Source organism: Platalea leucorodia, assembly GCF_965183815.1.
Source record: "Platalea leucorodia genome assembly, chromosome: 7".
Classification (NCBI taxonomy): Eukaryota; Metazoa; Chordata; class Aves; order Pelecaniformes; family Threskiornithidae; genus Platalea; species Platalea leucorodia.
The window spans coordinates 39,332,774-39,355,767 of record NC_138829.1 but is presented as its reverse complement, the minus strand read 5'-3'; the positions used below and the strand labels follow the sequence as shown (position 1 = coordinate 39,355,767).

Genomic DNA, 22,994 nt, shown 5'->3' with positions numbered 1-22,994 from the left:
AGAAAAGCAGTAATGTGTGGGGGATGTAACAGTAGTGTTGTAGGCACCACAGTCAGTCAGTGCCTAATCTGATATCGTCTAGTATTGTGCAGGGTTTGGCAGTACGACACTCTAAGCCATACGGCATCAGCATATCTCTTCTGTTGAAACGAATCACTGTGCTCTTTTAGAAGGGTGTTGAATCTTGATTGGAAGACTCAAGACTTTAGGAAATGTACTACTGTTTCTATTTTTAATGGCTCTGGCAGTTTAAACTGTACGTTTTGGTGGTATTAAGTACAACTGAGTGCTATGCTGTGGTCTCAGGTGCTTTAGCAATAGTGAGAGCAAATTACAAACTGTGCTAGAGGTAAAATGAAAATATTTTGTTTCATTTTCAAAGGCTGTTAGTCACAACTGTAATCCACAGCTGAGAGGATGACTAGCCTCTAAGAGGTTTGGTTAATGGCAGGGTTTTGAGGAAAACTCTGTTCTCATTTTGGATTGCTTATTTAACCAACATTTGATGTTGCAGCCCAGAGGTCCTGAAGATGGTCCGGCTAAATATACCAGTACCTTGGCCTTCTATCTTTTTGTAGGGTTTATAGAGACTTCTCCCTGCTTTGCTTTTAATTTGTGTGATTTCCTTTTACATTGGACACTGTTTTACTGCTACTTACGGAATTTCCTCTTAGTTAAAACGAAGGTTACATACATTTAAATTAGTTATTTATCTGTAAGCTTTTATGTGTGGACTCTAGAATTTATGCATGTTACTATACTTGTCCTGACTGCATTTGTAAATTCTGGATTTGGGGTTTTGTGTTTATCTGGCTGTGATGCTCTTGAAAACTTTTTTTTTCCCAGGCAGCTGCAGATGGCACTTTTCATCTGGGACATTTGCACAAAGAGTGATAGCTAGAATTACCACAAACAATGTTATATGTGTTTTGGTCAGCTTTCTTGTTTCTGGTTCTTGTAACTTGAGGAAGGGTGTCAGTAAACTTGCAACATTTCAGTTACAAAATTAATTACTTAATGTCAATTGCCGTCAGTGGTTGCTTAATGGGATCAGAAGATCCTGTAGTAGGACCGTGTATGTCTTTCCTCTCTTGTAACTTGAGCAGTTCTGTTATTGAAACATTTTAGCGAAACTCATGAGCTTTGTTTTGTTAGACCTGGAGATTTGGCTTCTGTGGCAAATAACTCATTGGCCATTCAGATCGCCTGTGATAGGCTTATTGAAGCTTTTCGTTTCTTCATTCAGCTCTTCTTGAAGGGTTGTGCCTGTTTTGAATGTGATGAAACATCCTTTCTTAAATCTCATCCTGTGGTTCAGAATAATTGTTCAGCTAGAGAGGTTGCTGTACTTCCTTCTTGGAGAAAGAGTCTTGCTGTAGGGATGTGGAGACCTTGGAAAGCTTCTGCTTCAATGGAAAACTCCTTGTTCTCATGTTCTAGCTTAAAATAGGAGTGTCTTTGGGTCTGTGATCTGAGGGGGCGGAATGTGGTCTTTCATTTACAATATTGTACAAACTAGACAGGATGATGTAATGTCCTGTACTGTTGGTTGGTATTTTAAATAAAAATATCTCTCTAACTGGTTTCTGCCTTCCGGGTGAATTCAGGTATTGTGTTGCTAGAAATATTTATGGTGCAACTCCCTTAAATTATATCAGCTATTTGTAAATAGCAACTTTTTTGCAAGTGTAAATCTTTTTACAGAGCTGCATCCTTAACAACAACTCTGAAATAGATTATTTTGCTTAAGTACAGGTGCAGCAAGTACAAGCTATCTAATGGTTAGAAACATTACTAGACCAAAGATAAAGAAAAGTGGGAAGGAACACACCAGTCAGACAATTGCAAACTTATTTCAAGTTGGAGGAATGCAGTTACCTGTGTTGGTATTTTGCCAGGAAAATGGAACAAATTCTGCTGTTTTTTTGGAAATAATAATTTTGAGGTATCTTCCTAGTAGGTTGCATTGAGTCATTCCCCCTCAGCTGGAAACTCTGCCAGCGGTTTTGTTTGGTCCAGTTATTAGACATGATTTACTTCGGGGTGGGAAGTCTGTGAAAAAAGGTATTTCCTAAACTGCTTAGGAAGCTATTCTGTTGATGAGTTTTATTGGCTGTCTCCTTCCACAATCTTAGATTATTCTGAATAGGCCAGGATTTCCTATACCAGAAGGTTGGTTGCTTTTTTACCACCTTTTGTCCTTTCTTGAAGATGGAATAGTTTGCTTCTTTTTCCACTTTCTTCTCCATCCAAGTACTACCCAGGTTTCCACTGTGCTTCAGAAGTAATTGCCAATTGTTTGGTGAATTTGTTAGCCAATTTCCTCTTTAAAGTATATATCCCAGTTTTCTTCAGAGGCAGAGTTTCTAGCAAAATTAATACATTAGTCTGGCAGAAGAAAAGCACTCCTGAGTTTCCACGGCTTTTACTTGACTCCAAGGCAAGCTAGAAGTGAGAAGAGACATCAGCCCTACATGACCTGCCCAGCAAGACTGTTAACGTATAAGCACTTCAGGCAGTATTTAAACCTAACTCCTATAAACGTGGTCTCTTAGCTGGTAAAGAATCCCTGTTCAAGACAGAACCTGACATGTCTTGTGGGGTAATAAAGGGCTTAGTAGACCAAATGTTTTGCAAAATGGAATTTACATTCCTCACCCACTACTCTGAATCATCTTTGCAACTCAGAGCTTGTCTCTTGCTTTTGAAATATTGCTCGAAGATGCTATGTGAGGGATATGATATTTATTTGCGATTGAGAAGACGGTTGGGGATCCTTCAGTTTACATGAGCAGACTGTCACCAAACTTCTGAAAAACTTCACTAAATCAGAACAGCAAACTGTGTTTCAAAACCTCTTTTAAATTCTGCCCTTGACTGTAACTGCTAGCAAGAAAGGGCCTGTCATTGTGGTCCAGTTACTAAACTAATTGCACCAATCTTCAGCAGAACTGATGCAATTTTTCTTCCCTTTTTTTCTCCTCGTTGGTCATTGTAAATGCAGACACCTCTTCAGGCTTGAACAATTCAGCAACAGATCTTTTCACAACATTTGAACAGGGTTATCTCATTGGAGACAGCTTGTGGTTTAAGTTCTCGAAGTTCCAGGCTGATAAGTGAAGATGAATAAGAGATGATTAATTGTTTCTTAATGTCTTTAGCTATTTTTGAGATTTTTATATATGTGCACACATGCATATATACATACCAGTTGGGTTGGGGTGGGGGGAAACCATCTGGCCCAATGGGGAGCATGCTCTGGAAGGTTTGTATTTTTTGAAAAATTGATTTTTCTGAGGCATGGTCTTGGGATCTAAACTGTTTTATTTTTAAGACTGTAGTTTGTCTCTTCCTTCAGGTCAGTGTTGACCATAATGTACTGTGGAACAGTTGTTTGATTATCACAGCAAGTAAGTGGTGGGGCAGAGTAGAAGAGGTTCTTGTATTCAGTGGAATTTAGACTGGTTGCTGCGTCATGTGGATGATAATACGAGAAACCTATGGAAGCGTAGTCCTGGCTAGATGGCATCTGTCAGAAAACAAGGCAGTGCTGGGTGCTTTGTAGTGCTGTAGCCAAGCAGAGGAAGATTCAGCATCCATGAGTGTTTCTCTCACCGCCCTTAGCATGTTTAATATCTAATTTAGCACTAGAAAGCTGAAGATAACACTGAGCACTGGGAGAGGCTGGAGAAGCCTTAATCCCCAGCAACTAGCCATCTGATTGTACCAAAGCTCCTTTCTCTTTATTGTATTGAATGTGTTTGCAGCTACCAGTACAAAATAAATACACAGGCAAGCAGTTTTCACACCTCCATTTAAAAAAAAAAAAACAGCTATCGGTTGTGTGATAATTTCACTTATTTTAATCCCATTATGTTCAGAAAGTATAATTGTTGGTGGTAATTTGTATGGTTCCAATAACATTGTAAAAACCATTGCGACCTATGCAGTTAAACACACCAAAGAGCAATCTCTCTCAGACCAGGAGAAGGGACAGAGTGGAAAGGGTGTGCCAAAGTTTATTTCTATAGTAATTTTGTCTTAGCTTTCATATTGTTGTTCAGCTCTACTGGTGATAACAACGGTGGGAGGGTTGGTATAGGTAAGGCGTAGATAGATATGGCAGATACTTAGCAGCAACAAAAGAAGGGAGAAAATATACATCCAAAAATAGCTACTACCACTACAGCTTTCTGCATATTCATTAGATATTTGTATGGTATATTTTGTATATTAAAGCTAGATTTAAACACAATCTATGGATCCATATTTAAATATGGATTTTTTTTCTTTGGCTTTTGGAACCTCTGCAGAGGTACAAGACCACCATGGGGCTGGTTCTAGGCGTGGGCTGGACAGAGTGGGTGATTGCCTGGAAGAGCAGGTTGCCTGAGGCAGGTGCTGACACCAGTCCACTGCTCCCTGTGCTTACGCTAAAGCTCTGCAAGGCCACGCTGATCCTTTCACCTGGCCTGGGAGGTGGAGGGTGGGTTCAAAGGTGACAAAGGAAGCAGTCTGCAGATGGAGTTGGAGCTGCTTTCTTATGGGGAGACACTTCCTTTTGCTTTCTCTTGTAGTAGCAGAAGTACTAAGACAGAGTTCCCTGGTGCCTCCTCCAAACTGTCTCCTCTTACCATGCTGGGAGAAGAAAGGATCTTGGCCAGCCCTTGCTGTTCTCACCCCATCTTTGATGTGACCAAAGTCAATTTTGCTTGTGCTGCTGAGAAACCTTGAAGTTGCTCTGGCTGCTGCCAGAGCTGGAATCAGGTTCCTGATCCCACTAGAAGGGATGCTGCAGGGCCCTGTGCTCTCAGGGCAAGAGTGCTTGTGTTTAAATCTAGCTTCTCTACAGACAGATCTCTGAGGAGCAAAGCCGTCTGCTGGCATGCATTGTATGAAACAAATACAGGTGTGTGAGTGACCAGAGAGGGACTTTTTAAGGAGTCTAAGCATGATCTGCTGCACTGAAGACAGAGGCCCTATATGCTATGCATATTTGCTTGCATTGTGCTGTGCATTTGCTTTCCAAACTATGGTATCTCTCTTCCGTTAGCACATCATGACCTCATAGGATTCAAATGCAGGGCAGTGGCCTACGATCTAAATGTGTCCTGGATTATTATTAATGAAAACTAAATTAATTTTAAATGAGCTTTCTACTGTAGTGCCAAGTACTACAGTGGAATGGTATGCTATGGCACACTGGCAGCAGCTGCAAATATCTGGTTCTTCTCAGGAGTTTTCAGCACTTTGAATAATTCACAAGGCTTGTATAAAGTTATGCTTTGGTCTGTGGAACGTCTTTCTACCTTATATGAACAACCAGTGGGCCTTCTTTTTCAGTGGCCTAGATAGAAAGGACTTCTTCTTAATGAGGTCATTTAATTCCTCTGTTACAGAGCCAGTGGAAGATTGTTCCTTATCCCAGCAAGTTCTCCAGTGCTTTGACAGTTTTCTAAATGTTTGGAACAACACAGCTTCCATTAGTTTAGAGACTGTTCTACATTCTTACAGGATTTCTGTGCTAGGGCACTTTTCCTGATAATCTATCACTTCCCTTTTTTCCTTATCCTTCAAATAATTCATACTTCTGTTGGTTTGGTGTTTTTTTGTTGTTTTGTTTGGGTTTTTTTTGTTTTGTTTTGTTTTGTTTTTTTTAAACGCTGCTACGCATTGTGAAATTTGTGCATGGGAAGTCAGATTGCTGTCCAAATACCTCACTCTCCTTCATTATGATTTAGTAGCGGTTTTTAAAATGTGTTGGTGTGTACCATCCAGCATGTTCTCAATATGTGAAATGTCAGCTCATTTGCATAAATATTTACAAAACTGCATAATTAACAAGGATTTCATTAGCATAATATTTAAAACATAAGATAATAAAGCAAACCAAGAAGTAATCACTTTGGCAACTTAGTAGACATCTACTATTTCAAAGCATTGTATTATTCCTTCTGTCTGTATTGGAGCCTATGTTGCCATGGTATTCTTGTCAAACGTGTGTAGAGGAAATATGTTTTAAAATGTACACTTCAGATTTAGCTTTTTATAAGTTATTTCTTCCAGCTGGTCAGATATCATAGTAGGATATTATTTAAAGAATTTTTTAAGACTTTGTATTGCACTTATTTTCAGGGTGTAGAGGAAGAGGGATTTTCTTGACATTTCACTTTGTGTATCAAATAAAAGCAGACCAAAAAACCATCAACCAGCAGAGCTAAAACACTAAACCACTACTCAGAACTGTCTTTAAGCATAGCAATTTTGGGGAAGTATTGCAAAACCAGCTAGTATATCTCCATCCCCTCCCTCTAGTCCTTAGAGGTCAGAAAGTTAGAAACCTTCTAAAATTGGCATAATCAACCTCCGAAGACTTTAAGACCTTTTTTTTTTATTATTATTATTAATAACATATATGTAAGATAATGGCTTCTGTATAAACACTGCTTATACGCGTGGTAACTGTCTAAGAATATAAAAGCTACCATGCTAAACCAGTTGCAGGACCTGTGCGTGCCACTAAATGCAAAAGCAAGCAAACAACACCCCCATCCCCTAAAAAAAACCCCAAACCTCAAAAGCAAAATTCGAGTTTTGTTGGGTTAGCAGAGGTCAATTCTGGTGAAACAATACAAATAAAAATACCAGTTGAAGTGAAGACAGTAAAAAGAAATAGAAATTATTACATGCAAAAAAGGAAGGTGGCCTCAGGAATTTGAGCAGTTTATGTCCAACCTCCACTTAATGTACAGATGTACTTTTTTTTTGCCAGCAGACATGAGCAAACATAACTCACACTGTGTGATGGCTAGAAGCTGCATGGCTGCAGCTAAGCCTCTGCTGAGAGACCAGGGGGATTCCAGACAAGTCTGGGCACAAGCAAATGTCTGCCACATGGATACTCATGTAACAGGATACCAACTTTGCTGGGCTACTATAAAGTGAAGGAACCACTGTCAGGATAAGGATGGAGAAGGCGGCTCTGCATTAAGCACTTAATTACAGACATCGCTTAAGTGCATAGGAGGTGGTAGACTAGAATTGCACCAGGCAAGGGGTTGTCCAAAAATGATGTTCTGGGGCAGTCTATTATATTTGACACAAAGATTATCAGAGTATTGCTGGAGTCAATACTTTTTGGTTTAAATGATTAAAACCTCTCATACTGCTGGAAAAAGCTGACTGCTAAGCTTTGTGATTGTGGTAATCTGCTCCTAGAAGACTTCTCCTGTAATTGGGCAATTAGTTGTTTTAAGGGGCTTTGTAGGGAAGTTCACCTTCACTCTAAGAGGAGTGAAGTATGTTCTAGTACTCTGCTTCCTCTGATTTTACTATTAATAGCTTAAAAGGATTTCAAGGAACTTCAATATTAAAGCAGAAAGCTTTGGAGTTCCTTCATAGAATCACAGAAGTGGTTTGGGTTGGAAAAGACCTTTAAAGATCATCTAGTTCCACCCCCCCCACTCCCCGCCGCCAAGGGCAGGGACACCTTTCACTAGATCAGGTTACTCAAAGCCCCATCCAACCTGGCCTTGAACACTTCCAGGGAGGGGGCATCCACAACTTCTTTGGGTAACCTGTTTCTGTGTCTCACCAGCCTCATTGTAAAAAATGTCTTCCTTATATCCAGTCTAAATCTACGTTCTTTCAGCTTAAAACTTGTCCCTTCTCCTGTCACCATAGGCCTTGGTAAAAAGTCTCTCTCTGTCTTTCTTATAAGCCCCCTTTAAGTACTGAAAGGCCGCAATAAGGTCTCCCAGGAGCCTTCTCTTCTCCAGGCTGAACAACCCCAGCTCTGTCAGCCTTTCCTCATAGCAGAGGTGCTCCATCCCTCTGATCATTTTTGTGGCCCTCCTCTGGACCCACTCCAACAGGTCCACATCCTTCTTGTGCTGGGGACCCCAGAGCTGGACACAGTGCTCCCGGTGGGGCCTCCTGAGAGCGGAGCAGAGGGGTAGAATCATCTCCCTCAACCTGCTGGCCATGCTGCTTTTTATGCAGCCCAGGATACGGTTGGCTTTCTGGGCTTCAGACGCTGTCTGAATTTGACTACAGGCTAGGGAGAGCTGTGTTCTAGACATGGCATGCTGTGCGCTTGTCAGCCAGTGCTCTTAGTGTATTGATACACATTTTAAGTTTAATGCCAGAAGACAGTTCTGGCATTAAATAACTGTTATCACTCTTTTACTAGGAAAATAATCATGGGTTAATTCACACTGCTGACAGTCCCACAAGAAGCCAATGACTGACTTGGAAATGCAGCCCAAGATATTGGTGCCCTAAATTTGTATTTCATCTCCATTATAATTCTTTCTTTGCTCACTGTCTTATCTAACTTCTGACTCTTTTGTAAGTGGTTCGTAGGGCATATTTCTTGTTTTGTACTAAATCCAGGCAGCTTAGAGTCCATGGATAGTTAAAACTTGTAATAGGCATTACTTACAGACTTGGAAACATTTCCTAAGCAAATTGTCTCTTCATTCCCGAGGCCCTCTTTCCTGGAACATTTGTCTGCTAGGTCAAGATAAATGCGTTGAGAACTGGACTTGATGTAACCATCTACCGTTGGCTTGATAGATGCAATTGGATTGACAGCTGTGATTTGGCTGGAAGGAATGCTGTGGGAGTAGGGCAACTTGCCATCAGCCATAAATGTGGTTATGAATGTCTAGCAGGGTGAGCAGAATGAAAGGACGTGAGGAATCTCATAAAATAGAAAAGAAAATCAAAAGAGCCCAATTTGGCATTTAATGAACTTGCTCTCCAGTCAGTTACTTCTCAGTCAACTTTGCTTACGCTGGTGAAATCTTGCTGCAGTGGCTGAAGGCAGAACTTCTCTCCGAAGCTGTACAGAAAATACAAGTGTTCCCAAATAAAGGAACTGTTCCAGGTAGCTCAGTCTCAGTGCAGTTTCAGTGAATATATGTGGAAGTTAACTGGAGTGATAGTGTCTCTTTCAAGTTGTTTGTTTTTTGTTTTCTGTTTTTTTTAATTTTAAATGAGCCTTCATTTTATATACAAAGTCTTTAAAATGGCCATGCCTTTTGGTCCTTGTGGTTACTTGCCATCTCTTTTCCCTTCTTCAGGTATGTTATCTTTCTGTCCCAGAGTACCATGAGACTGCAGTTTGGTCTGCAAAAATTGATTTGTGCAAACAGAACACTTTGCAGAAGCAGTAAAACAATCTGTCTGCAGATTTTTAGGGTTGGATGACTTCTCATCTCTGAATGCTTATCATGGTGTGTACAACATGTACACATCAGTCTGGTCTTCAGAGTGTAGTTACAATGAGTGGAAGGGATAGAGTACTAAGAGGAGAGGGGCTGAACTAGCTCACTAGCTGCAGTTCTTTATCATTTATGTAACCTAACAAATGGAAGGTGGTACAGGAATGCCTTTTTTTTTTTTTTCTTTTTTTTTTTTCTTTTTTTTTTTGGACCCTTCTATCTTGCTACTCTTCAGTGTTAATGCAAGTTTTTCTTTAGGAAATGTGTATTTCAGGAGAACTCTGACTCTGTTTTAGAAGACAAGTTGTTCAACATTGGGCTTAGGGCTCAAACCAGCAGCTACTTCAGCTGAAAGAGCTCCTGTTGAGGACAAAGGAGGATAGCAAACATCTTCAGCAAGAAGAACATAAAGTTTACTTGTTTATTGTTAAGACAACTATAAGTAGCACAGAAGCTAATGAAATTATTTGAACTTTCTGTAAGGTGTGCTTATGACCTTTGAAGTTGTAAATAGCAAGATTGCTTTCCTCTGAAGTGGTGTTCAGTTTTTACTTCCCCTCTTTTAAAAGTTTCGGTTTGTTTCACTGAAGATGTTAATCTTAGCATGTTGATTGACACTTGTTTATTCAGATACACAGGTGTGCTTTCTAACAAATTTATGGTTTTAATTGTGTTAATCTATAAGTATAAAAAATTACTGTGTGACAGTTTCTTGCTTTGGCGTATAGACCTGGTAAGCGTCAATGACCAAGCAGAAAAGTTGTTTGGCACCTGTTTTGAATTTTACCATTAGCACAAAAGCATTCCACTGCAGCTAATTCCCTGCCTTGCGACAAAGGATGATATAACCCACTGGTCAGATGTGTTATTTCAGGTCCCCCTTTAAGCTTGATTCACAGAAATACAAGTTGTTACAGATCCCGGTCTACGGAAGGCTATGCTAAGTCCAGCTGTAATGTAGTAACTCAGGTTAGTAGCCTTGAAGATTGCCTCCTTTAGTTTCCTACCCATCAAACTGAGTCAGAGTATAGCTATTAAAAAAGTCAACCTCTTTATTAGTCTCTGCTTCAAATTTACAAACTGTGGGTAGTGTCATGCCTTAGGCACTGTGGTTTCACTGGTGATTTCATTAAGTATGTATGTTGTTCTTATTCACATACTTGTCATATTAGGTCAAAAACCTTCATTGTTTGTTTAGATAGTCGAACTAAAGCTAGTTTCCAAGTCCTAATTTGCAGGAAGGATGCTTTTCATCAAACTTGCAACTTTTCATAGGGGCATTCTTCATAAAATTGGAATTCTGCAGCCAACACAGGCCTTAAAATATTGCAAAATAAAGCTGAAGCGCATTGTCAAATATAATACAACTTTAAATGATTGTGAATGAAAGCAATATGAAGATTTAAATATTCATTTCAGTGTGTGCTTGTTTTTCCCTAGGTGGCATTGGCAGGGTCGTCAATGGTGCTTTTATGGTATTGAAAGGTCATCGGTCAATTGTAAACCAAGTCCGGTTTAATCCTCACACTTACATGATCTGTTCTTCTGGCGTTGAAAAGATTATAAAGGTAAGATTAATTATCAGGAAATGTGTTCTTTCAGTATTTCAGGAAGAAATGCTTTGTTTTGCTCAACATCGTTCTTTTCCAAGTGGTATGTCTCATTTGCTGGCTAAACTGATGCAAATTTTTAATTGGGCATATCAACTTTAAACTCCATTTCAGTTTTAAAGGTTTTAGAAGTAAGGGATAAGATCAGAATTTCCTGGATTTGTACCTTGGAAAAGGAATTTTTCTCCAGTATCATTCCATACATAACTGAAGTATCATGCAAACAGTCTTTCTCAGGAGAGTTTGGTCACAGCTGTGACATGTGATCTCCTAAGACTTCTGATACTTTGGGCTAAAATTTAATAAAAATCTCTCCAAAGAGTATCGTTGAGCCTTAGCCTAGTGTGACCTAGCTGAATTTGGCCCAAATACTGCCTCAGGAGCCCTTCTGTAATTTTTGTACGCACTTCTGCATTGAATCAGTTCAACATACCTTTCTGTGGCTTCCAGAGGAAACAGGACTCTTAATACCTTCCACAATATGTCTTTTCTGAATCCTCTAACAATGTACAGTATTTTTAGAAAGTTTGTGCCTTTTTATGTGGAATGTAAAGAGATAACAAACTTTGTTAGGTTCTGAAACTTTCTTTCCTTAAGGCAAGACAGCCAATATTGTGGGACCAAGGCAGAAACTTTTTTGTCCTAATAGCAGAGGTTGAGGGTGGGGAGGCAGAGGTTATGCTACACTAATGCACTTTGCATTCTGCTGCCATAGAAATTTTGCTATAATTTAGGTCTATCAACAAGATGAAAGAAACCAGAACAATTTAATTTTTAAGTAGGATAATGAGAACTGATGCTGCTTCTAACTATTTGTTGAATGGCTTCATAAAAGTCTTACCTGCATGTGGCTATGAGGTCGTTTGAGTATTAGTAAATGCTTTAGTCAGCTACAAGTTAACTGAATGAACTTGTCCTGCAAAGGAATGTTTTAGTGGTCTGCAACTTACGGACCAGAACTGGCCCAAATCCTTGGGACTGTGGCCCAATGCCCAGCTGCATCATTTGCATTACAGCTGCTATCAGCATTTGGGTTCTGATTGTAGTTCAGCTTTCCTTCTCTTCTATCTTCCACTGCTACTTTAGTTTGCTTTTCTACTTTTTTCTTCATCTGTGTCCCTCTGATGGGTTTGATCACAAATCTGTCAAATACAGGCTTTGAACAAAAGTGCATTGACCAGTCTTAGCATCTCACCAATTTTTCAATTTCCAAGCAGTCAAACTGCCACTGTTTAACAACAGTTTTGCCAGAGGCATTTTTTTTGCTTTGGGAACTTGATTCACGCAGCCTGAATTCTCCCTTTTGGATTTTAGATCTGCTGACCTTTCACCCTGTGAATCCTTCCTGCATGAGTGTGCTTAGACTGTTGGATTAGCATGGGTATAAACAACCCCTGTGTTGCTTTTGTGTACTTCTGCTAGGGTTTTGGCAGGGGTTTTTTTGCCTAGTGATTAAAAGGTTAGTTCGATTAAGGCCCCAGTCACAGGTTGTGTAATTCTTTCAAAGACACCTCTGCTTGAGTGCTTCCTTAGAAGAGAACGCCTGTTGTGTCGCAGTATGTGCCATGAAACTCGTGTAGCTGCTTTGAAGGAACTGAATTCCCCAAACATTGCAAGCTAGAAACAAATTAAGGGAAAGGTGTTTAATGTATTAAGTTTATTAGTGAGACAGAACTTCTTACCCTTTTGTTGTATGTCATTTTATCTCAGATTGTAATGTGCCTTGTTTGGGGATCAGGTTGTTTTAAGGCTCATATCTTGTCTGATCTGCATGACTTCACTCTTTAAAGGTACTGTCTTAGTGAACAGCGGTTTGCGGGTGACCGTACAATGGTGGTTTCTTCTTCATTCCAGCTACTTCTGCAGATAGGCTGGAGGCTAGTAGCTGCCACTAGCAGAAGGACAAGATAGGAAAAGCAACACCAGCAGTTCTGAGGGGCTATTTACTGCATTAAAAAGAGCTGGGAACACAAGTCCTTCCCTTGCATGGCTATCTTTCCCCCATATAAATGCTTGATATGCTAGCTTAGAGAAGTTGAGATGACAAGAGGAAGAGCCATAAATAAAAATTGTAGTTAGTTTCTTTTATGTTTTCTTGGTTTGTTGGGTTTTGTTTGGTTTTAATCAGTTCCTTAAGAGGCATCCTTCCTTCAAGTGCCTTCTAAAAATCTTTCTGGAATTAAATCACAGAAGATAACTTCACTGTGGTTGGCTGGTATTCCATTCCCTCAATTGCAGAAACTCTGTGATGAATTAAAAACGTGGATGCAAGTAGTTGTTTGTCTGAGCCCTTAATTTTTAGACTAGCTGGCCTAAATTTAGTAGTTCTGGAAGTGAAGAACTGATAGCACCAGCATCAAGGCGTGATACAGACAAGCCATTCAATAATTCCACGTGCTTCTGCCAACACACTTGCTATTTTAATGCTGATTGCAAATAAGATACAAATTCCTGTCAGGCCTAGCCCTGCTGAAATGAATAGTCTTCACAAGAATGATTTTGACCTTTGTGGTTATGGTTTTTTTTGCTTTAGTTTTATTTTGTTGTAAAGCACCTGCAAGAGTATAATTCAGTAACTCAGTGGTTACTCAGGGTTTGATTTCTGCTAGAACTGAGAATGCAGTGGGTAAGATGGGGGGGTGGGTGTGTGAATATTCAAGTGAGGAGGTTTCAGAAACCTAAAATATGACTCAACAATCTCATTAATAAGGGATACTAGAAGTTTTGGCTCCAGATGGTGTGTGCTGGACACGTCAACCCAGATGAATTGCTCGTTGCCCTCCATTTCAGAAACCCGAACCTTGGTAAAATTGTATGGAAAAGCACAGCTGTGAACCAAAATTATCATTTTCAGAAAGCATTTGCCACGAGGGCTAAAGCAATATAAAATAGAAAAATACCACTTTCTCCCCAGTTAAGTGTGTGAGACACTAGGATGTGCTGGCAGGAAAACAAATTGCATTGCAGGAGAAATAAATGAGACATTCCCTCTGATGTGTGGGGCTTCGAGGAGGGCCACGGAGAATTATGCAGTTAGAAGACAGTTCCAGAAAAGGCAAAATAGATAAACTGTGTAAGGATTTTCAGAAAGAAATACCGTTTTGTATTGGAAATGGAATACTCTGTAACTGTAGTTCTGAGCACAACTGTTGTAGGGCCCGTTTGTTTAAAAATCATCAGTATATCAAAGATAGCAAAGTCTATTTGCCCGTGTTGCTATGGTGACAGATTAATGTCATTGTGGCTAGCTGCCTCTGCCTAATCAGATAATCTAATATAGCTGGTTTTAATTATTCTCACGCTATGGGCATAACTACTTTTTTGTTTTAAAATTTGGGGGTTTGCCACCATGGAATACAAGCAATTCAAAGATGCTCTCTGAAGCATCTCTGCTGAAGTAGAGAACCGGTTTTGTACTCCCCTTTTCTGTTATTGTTCCTATTTTTATATCTGTACTCGGGGCACCAGTGAGTAATATTCAGCTCCTTAATCCTCTGACAGAGAAAGAACTTCTTGATAGATTGTTGCTTCAGTGGGATGATTTGCCAACTTATTTTCTCCAATTTGCTCACATTCTTCCTCGACATGGCATCAATCAGAGGATGAGAAAAAGGCAAAGGCATTCCATTTACAAAGCAGCCCATTTCAGATGCCACAGAGAGCACTGGACCAGTTGCTGACAGTTAAGACTTCCTGGTTCTGCCAAGGGTAGATTCGCAGTCTGATTTCTTTCTGGGACTCTGGCAGGCCCTTGCACTCCCTCATGGTAAAATGTCTAAAATGTAGGGATATCAATCTCCAGAGACACCTGATCCTGCACAAACAGGTATTCATCCTGAATTCCCTTGGCTTCTCTTTATTATTTACTCCTTCTCTGTGAACAAATCTGTCTCAGAAGGGAGAAGCCTCACTTTGGACTCTTTGTAGCTATCTTTTCAATATTTAACACTGCTATATTTTCTCTGATGGTTGCAGAGTGAGCAGAAAGATCTGGTAGCACTAACAAGGATGTGGAACCTCTCTGTGCACACTTGTACCTTTTTAGATGACTTTTCATTATAAAACAGACCTTTCCCAGAGGGACTTCAGAGCAGACTACCTCTGCTTCATTTATATTGGTTCATACAGAATCTAAGAGTTTTCTAATTCTCTTGCTTAAAAAAAAAGTTTTATAAAACCTAGTGATGAATCTAACACTGCTGAGACTCTCTGAGGAAGGGACATGGCAGCCTGCTTTGCCCAGTCATACAGTGTGAAGCATTTACAGGAAGGTATATGCTTCTTAAATACAAAAAGATCTGATCTACTTGCTGAAATGCTCAGTAGTGGAACAGAGGGGAAAAGAGCTGCTGAATTGTGAGAGAAGGTACTGAGCATGTGCTACTTAAATCATTAAGAAGGCAGCAACTCAGAACAGTCCTTTGAGCAAGCAGAGTTCTATTTTTCTATTCAAAAACTTGGTGTATCCCCAAATCAACAATCTCTCTCGCGCATCCAATGAGAGAAGACTCTTTCCTACCTTGTCTTTAGGAAGTGGAGCATGGGAAATAGAGGATGAAGAGAGATTCTTTCTGTTCCCTTCAATAATTCGAAAGGTTAAGAATGGTTGATTCTTAATTAATGATTCTTAATTAATGATAGATAGTGGGCTTAGTTTGGGTTTTGCTATCTTTATCCAAACCTGATGCTTGTCCCTTGAGCTATATGTCTGGTAAGTGCAGTGCTTGAACGAAGCAATGGAGACTGTCTTCATTCTGGTTTCAAGTATTATATTAATGAACTGTACTGGAGGAGAATTTGCTTAAGTACTGCAAATAATAAAAACAGCAACTAAGTACAAATAGTGAATACACCTTGATATTGAGACATGTTCCTAGGGACAGGCTAATGTAGTGCAATGTAAAATTCCTTTGCCTTTGCTCTGAAAGGCATCTGGATGATTGCCATACAGAAAAAGGTATATCTGCCGCCCACTTTAATTTTGGAATAGTGTCTCTTTTGTCTACATAGCCAGATCATATGTGGAAGCTCTGTTAACCATGCAGAGGATGCAAAGTAAAGGCATTCAAGTTTGGGAGAATTCCAGAGTAAAGGTTACCTGTACATCTTAAATTCAGCTGTGTGGAACAAGTAATAGTAATTAATTTATTTTGTTTTACTTCCAGTATTAAAGGTGTAAGGTCTTGCTGTACACTGTTGAAAATCTCTGTGAATACAGAATTACTGGCATTCTCGTGGGCTTTTTAATAGTGCTTGTCATGGTAGTATCAGATCATGTTGCATGTGTTACAATGCATCTGTGGGATGAGTGCCGATTATCCCATTTACACAGGCAAAACACTCTTTTTGTTAGCAGTTTTATCTGCCTGGAACAAAACTCGACTAATTTCTATTGGGAGAAGAGTCAGATGTTTTTGCCAAAGTCTATCCCAAAAGGCCAACCTGGTATAGACAGCTGGCATAGAATTTTTTCCCCTGAGCTTGTTAGTGTGGTAAAACCAAAGCATGACTGAAATCGGGTATTTTATAAGGAGAACATTAAGGCAGTGTTGTGGATAGGCTGCATGTTAGCTCTGCTTACAGTAAGTGTTGTGCACCACGTTAACCATCGATCTAGAATAAAGTGATAGTGGTTGTCCAATGAGTGCCTTAGTCATATTGCCCCCGAATCTGTGAGTAAAACTGAGAAAGGTGTGGAGATCCAACTATTATGTTTGCTATGGATTACCAGTTTCTTAGGGATATTGGTGGATCTTCTTCAGACCTTCCCCCCACCTCCCAGGAAAACTGAGGGAAGGCTAGATGGACAGCACAGTCAAGGCTGTTGCTGTTGGTTAAATCATTACGCTTTGCCATGTTAACTACCGCTCTCCACTTCAAAAGTAGCTTTCAGTAAAACTCTTCTCCTTCACCTTTCCCCGTTAACTAAAATTGCTGCTGTGTCTTGAGAGGGTGTTGGATGCTTTCTTTCCTTCATGACTGTTCCCCAAAGGGAGTAGTGCAGGCCTGCTTTTCACCTCCTTGCCTGCTGATCAGGTGTGACTGACTGTGCAGCTGGATGAAATGTTACTCTACATCACGGGCACAAGCAACTCTAGTTTCCTGGGAAACAAGTGCCTTCATTAGTGCTAAGACTGTATTGTAGGCAACAAACTATTCTTACCGTTAGTGAGTAAGCATCCCCTATTACATAAAAATAGAGCCCTGCAATTTGGGAGAAATTATTACACACTGAAATATTGAAATGATGGATAATCTGCAGTGTGAGAGCTTTTAAGTTCTGGATGGGTGAAGTAGATGCAGGAAAAACACATTTTTAAAGGGAGAGGAAAAAAACCCACATCTCTGGAATACTTGTAAGTATGGGTCTGAGGGGTAAAAACAATCTGCAACTTGCAATTGTTCTGGGTATTTGCGCTACTGTTCTACTTCAAACGCTTGTAACAGTTTATGAATCCAAAGATATATGGTTTTTTTTTTTTTTATTTTCTGTTGCAGATCTGGAGTCCTTACAAACAGCCTGACTGCACAGGGGATCTGGATGGTAGAATTGAGGATGATTCGCGTTGCCTGTACACTCATGAAGAGTACATCAGTCTTGTGTTGAACAGTGGTAGTGGTTTGTCCCATGATTATGCCAACCAGTCAGTCCAGGAAGATCCACGGATGATGGCGTTCTTTGACTCCCTGGTGCGCCGGGAGATCGAGGGCTGGAGTTCTGACTCAGACAGTGACCTCAGTGAGAGCACGATCCTGCAGCTCCATGCGGGAGTAAGTGAACGCTCCGCTTACAGTGAGTCGGAGTCCTCCGCCTCTTTGCATCACTCCCCACCACATGTGGCTGAAGAGTCTGATGAAACTGCCTATAACTTAAGGGCCTTAAGATCAACTGAATCCCCTTCAGCCAGAGAAGACGTGGCTTCCCGTCAGCAGAGGCTCTCTGCACTGAGAAAGTATCAGGATAAACGTCTCTTGGCCCTTTCCAATGAGTCTGATTCTGATGACAACACCTGTGAGGCTGAACTAGATACAGACCTTTTCCCACGGCCACGGTCCCCGAGTCCTGAGGAGAACGAATCCAGCAGTTCCAGCAGCAGCAGCAGTACAGAAGATGAAGAAGAACTGAATGAACGACGCACATCTATGAGGCAACGCAATGCACTGAGGCGCCGACAGAAGGTGCAAAAGGACGAAAGGACTAGTACGAACACGGAGAATGTGACCCCCTACATAGGTGAGGATATCTATGATTACCCCCAGATCAAAGTAGATGATCTGTCGTCTTCTCCAGCTTCTTCACCAGAAAGGAGTTCAGCCAACAAAGAAGTTCTCAAAGAAAGGACCTCTCCTTGTTCAGACAGTGAATCGGTGGAGAGAAAGATTTACAAAGCTTACAAGTGGCTTCATTATTCTTACATATCATATTCAGCTAGTAAAGATGGTGAGTCCTCCAGAGGAGATGGGGAGAATGATGAGGGGAAACCAGGAACTAGTGGAAGGCACAGTACAGCACACTCGCTAAATAAGGAGGATGCTAGGAACTTGAGTTCAGTAGTTCCTCAAGGTTCCCCAGCTCTTTCTACTGAAAGCTACAACAAAGAAACTTTAAAAGAATGTGGCTTGATAGAAAATTCTAGTAATGGTCAAGCTCATGAACGTGACAATCAGCGGCGGACGGACGGTCAAGAAAACACATCTGAAGACACTAGCAGTGGAGGTATAGAGCATTCTTTTGAAACTAAAAAGCTCAATGGAAAAGCTAACTGCAAAGGGCTAAATAGTTGTACTGAAGAACCATGCATTCAGACTGCAGGACTTGTGGAACAGAAAAATAGTCAGAACTGTCAACCAGCATCAAGCCATCACTCACTGGTCCCTCCGTTCTCCACTGTTGCCATCTGTAGCATGTCGGGTCACTGCTCCAGAAACCAGACTGATGACAGTGAGGAGAGGAGCCTCGACACCTCCTGTGTTAACCACAATAACGGCCACTTGCATCTTCGCCCCTCATGCTTCAACAATGGACAGAGTTTTGGAGAGCAGGAGGCTGTGACACAAGGACTACAGGTGCACTCAAATGCTGATAACGGCAACCTTGTACAGATGGGTGTGACCTTGCACAAAGACTGCTGCCTGTCTGAAATGGACTCCAACAGCTACAATGTGAGCACGAGAGAGGATACTGCTGACTTGCATCCTGCGGGCAGTGAGAGTACTCAATCTCTTGGAGGACTGAAAAGACACAGAGCGGAGTTGGAAGATGCAGATTCAGAGAGTTCATCCTTAGAAAAGAAGTTAAAAACATGATAAATGCAAATGTCTGTCGTAGCGTGCGCTCTCTCAAAAAAAAAAAAAAAAGAAAAGAAAAAAGAAAGTATTAAAGGCACATAGAGCTTGGGTCTGAAACATTGCGTTTGATTCTCCATTCCATTCTTCAGTGGGTCTGTTTTAGATTACCAATGGTTCATGCTGTATAAAAGTCCAACTTACTCCTTAATGAGACTGAGTCTAGTGTACCCATACAAGGTTCTGTTTAAAGTAAATCCTTATTAAGACGGTTGACTGAATTATTCTTGTGTGAACATGTGTCATTTGTTCAGCCAGCCAACCAGGATGACTCCTTTAAGTTTTAATTGTTCTTCTAAGAAGGAATTTTTCCATACTGACACTTACTGCACATTACAGGCTGAAGAATGATTGAATTAGATCATGCTGGTGGTAGCTTGGGATGTGTTTCTTGTTGAGAAAAACAGGGAAGAAATCTTTCAGGGCCCTTTATTCTGCTTTGGAAACTAAAGAAATGGAACCATTAGGGAGGATATTTTCAGAATTGAATGGTATCTTTAGAGATGACACGTCATAAAGCACTTGCTTCTGATACAGTTCAGTGACATTATTTTTATGCCAACAGAAAAGCTATAGGAAATGAGTCTCTTTCCAAAATCAACTTTAGAGTGTTTCCATGGTGACATTGAATTTTGTGGGGTTTTTTAAAGAAAAGAACTGAATAACACAGTGTCATCACTATACTAAAATGTGATTGTTTGGCAAGAGGAAGGTATTGTGCTGTAGGCCTCACTCTTAAAAGTCAGGCATTGAAACATACCTTTCTGTGAGCTTAACACATAGAGATTCATTATTATTATTATTATTATTTATTAAGAATATGGCTCTGAGTGTTGGGATGTGTCTTGACTGTGCCCCCCCCCCCCCCCCCCCCCCCCCATTCTCCCATGTGCTTGCTTTTGGGAAGCAGTAGGCCAAAGAGGAAACAGCAGAAGGACGGATGGTGTAACTGATGCATGTTAACAGCAACACTTGATAAAGTCTCAAAACTGCTTTTTTAGCAGTTTTCTTAGCCCAAAGCTCACAATTGGTTGGCATTGGAGATCAGGCTTGGTTTTCCACCACTGCGCTGCAAATATTTAAAACTGCAGATGGGTAGATGGATTCAACAGAGTTGTGTGCGTATGGGAGAGCTTCAGAGAAACGTCCCCGTGTGTGAGGATGCGGGGACTCCAAGTCTGGCAATCAGAACTTGAGCAAGAGCATAGCTCTGGCTGCCGGCTGCCACGAACTGGCGTGCTGCTCAGACGGACGGAGTCCTTCCTTGCCTAGGCTCTGTTTTTAATGGAGTATCTAGTGAGTCCTCTCAGGTCCGGCATGCTGGAATGGGCGGAATTGCACTTGCTTCCCCAGCAACAAGGTAAGAGGGGTCAGTGTGTGAAGGGAAAAGAAACCACCTACAAAGGACACGAAAACTACGTGTTTGTGCCTTGCAGTGCTGACAACAGAAAAAGAGGCTTCTGTTGACCCCAGTGATTGTCACAGGCTTTCAAGCCCAGTGCTGAGGAAGGGCTAGGTTATTTTAAGGAAGAGGAGATTTTTGCTTTCAGAACAACTCTAGCAGTATGCTGCTGTAGAGCACTGGTCTCAGAACAATTATCTCATATGCACAGCTACCTGGTACCTGGGAAAGAGGGAAGATGCTCTGTTAAAACATGGTGAGAGTAAAGGAGTGCTTCAGAAGGGGTGCTAGCAGGGAAAGGTATGGGAGGGAGAGTGAAAAACATGAGCTGAAAAATTTTCTTAGAGCTACTGTGTGCCATAGGCTTTTTGCCCACGCTCGGTCAGCTTTGCTAAGTGAGAACTTGGAATAAGCATATGATGTAGTATTTAAGAAGCATGTAAGACAGCTGAAAGGGAAAGGGATGTTTTCAAACACGAGTGAAAGTGGCAATAAGAACACGCTGATACATTGTTACCTTATGGAAAAAATTGCTCTGTACTGATTGTATTTTAGATCACTGCAGTCAAGATCAGTATAGGAGTGTTCTCCTTGGTTGTATAAACACCTTACTGTAAATGCTGATTTTTAGCCTAAATCTTGAGGTTGCTGAGTCAAAACTTGTTTATTATTATTTTATTTTTTAAAAGTTCTTTACATTGGAAAATTTTTCTCGGCTGTCACTTCTTCTGCCCTCCTCTGAAGAATGCCCAGATTGCTGGTGAATGAGCATCTCCGCTCTCCTTTGACATGGTCATCTTTTCTCAGTGTTTTCTCAAATGCCTTGTGGTCTCACTTTCTGGTTCTTTTGTTTGTTTTCAAAAGCAGAATAAAAGCTCCCAGGTGTGGTGTTAATGTTCCTCTACAGGCTCTGGGCATAAAGGTTTGCTGTGGTTTCCCCAAAGACGGCCTCCCATGCTGTCTGCATGCTTGTTATTTCTAGTTTCTGTCAAGCAGGAGGAGGAAGGTAGGCCGCGATCTTAACCTTTTGTTCCCAGGAAATTTCAGTGCACACAAGAACTGTAGCTTCCGAATCAGTGGGTTCACCTTCTCACATAAATAAATGTTATCAGCACTAGGCAGCTTCGTTATCTGGAAAAGACCAAAACCAAGGGAGCAAGCAGCAGCGTGTCTGCTGCAGGTAGCCAGCAACGAAAAGAGCTGCTCTTGGCAGGTCGCTTTGCTTTGTCGTTGATCCCCTGGCTCTGCTCTCCCCGCTACGCTGGGTTGCTAACCGTGCTATGTGCCGGCGGTTTCCCGGGCTGCCGGGTCGGAGTGTTGCTGTGTGCCTGGGATTGTCGTTCCCCGTTTCTGGGGAGAGTAAGCTGTTCAGTGGAAAATCCCACAAGTTTATCTGAAGAGATTTCACCTTTTCTAATAATCCGTGCCATGTAATTAAAAACGAAAAGGTTGTGTAAATACTGAACTACTTTGTCGGTTAGCCACTATTTACTTATCATGCGATGTGTTATGGCAGGAAATTTGCTAGGCCAGGTCGTACAGTTCATCTCCAGAAAACCTTATCAGTGGGAAAGAAAAACTCTACCTTACGTCTCTTCACAACACTTTGGACAGAGAAAGATTGATCTTTAAAGAAATCCTTTTTGATATTCCTGCAAGCTCACAAGCTATGTATTTGCTTATTTCAGCTTTCTCTGTTTAGAGCATTCACGTCAAACCAACCTGTTTGTGAGAGAGTCAAAGCTGACTCTTCTCTGAAGCAGGCAAGCATGAGGCTTTTCTGGGCTGGGGCATCAACCGCTTTCAAAGGGGCAGGAGGATGTGAGCTCTAGCAACCACAGTTCTGCTGGGGTTTTTCCAGCTCTCAAGTGATCCTCTTTCCAAAGCTGGCGAGTCTTCTCCAAGGTGAGCGGCTCAGTGGAGAGGAGGCTTTGCTGTTGAGGAGCAGCTCACTCTCGCAGACAAAGCACGTACAGAAAGATACAGCTGCCTTGAGAAGGGAGGAGCGCAGCGTCCGAACCACGGGCATACCCGCTGATTGTATGTTCTGAAATCCAGCCTGTCTCAGCTGGAGTAATAATTGGGAAGGACAACTTATTTCAGAACCTTTTCTTCTCCAAAAATTGCAGTGGTTTTTTTTTTCTCCTAAGTTTCATAATAGAATAAGTGATTGAAACCCAGTCCTAATCTCTGTTCATAAGCCTTGTCACTTGGTAGCTAGAAAAGCACTCTTCCTCAAATATTTAAAGAAGATAAATGCAGTCTGGTCTGCCTCTGAAATCTTGTACCTTCCTGCATTGTCACATCCTAGTGAACCCAGGTTCATCCTAGCGAACCTAGGCCTAGGGGTCTCTTGCTCACTGGGGCCATCAGAAGCTTGATGTGGCTTGATATTACTAAGGTCTCGGG

General features: G+C 41.1%; 1 protein-coding gene across 2 annotated transcripts in view; it reads left to right on the top strand.

The window, feature by feature from the left end:
* Positions 1 to 19,404, top strand: part of DCAF5 (DDB1 and CUL4 associated factor 5) — a 76,498-nt gene extending 57,094 nt beyond the window's left edge. For both annotated transcript variants that reach the window (XM_082317930.1, XM_082317931.1), the window contains exons 8-9: positions 10,668 to 10,795; positions 17,336 to 19,404. In XM_082317930.1, the coding sequence (XP_082174056.1) occupies positions 10,668 to 10,795; positions 17,336 to 19,144 (1,937 nt within the window). In that variant the 3' untranslated portion in view covers positions 19,145 to 19,404. The remainder of the gene's footprint in view (positions 1 to 10,667; positions 10,796 to 17,335) is intronic.
* Positions 19,405 to 22,994: the final 3,590 nt, after the last annotated feature.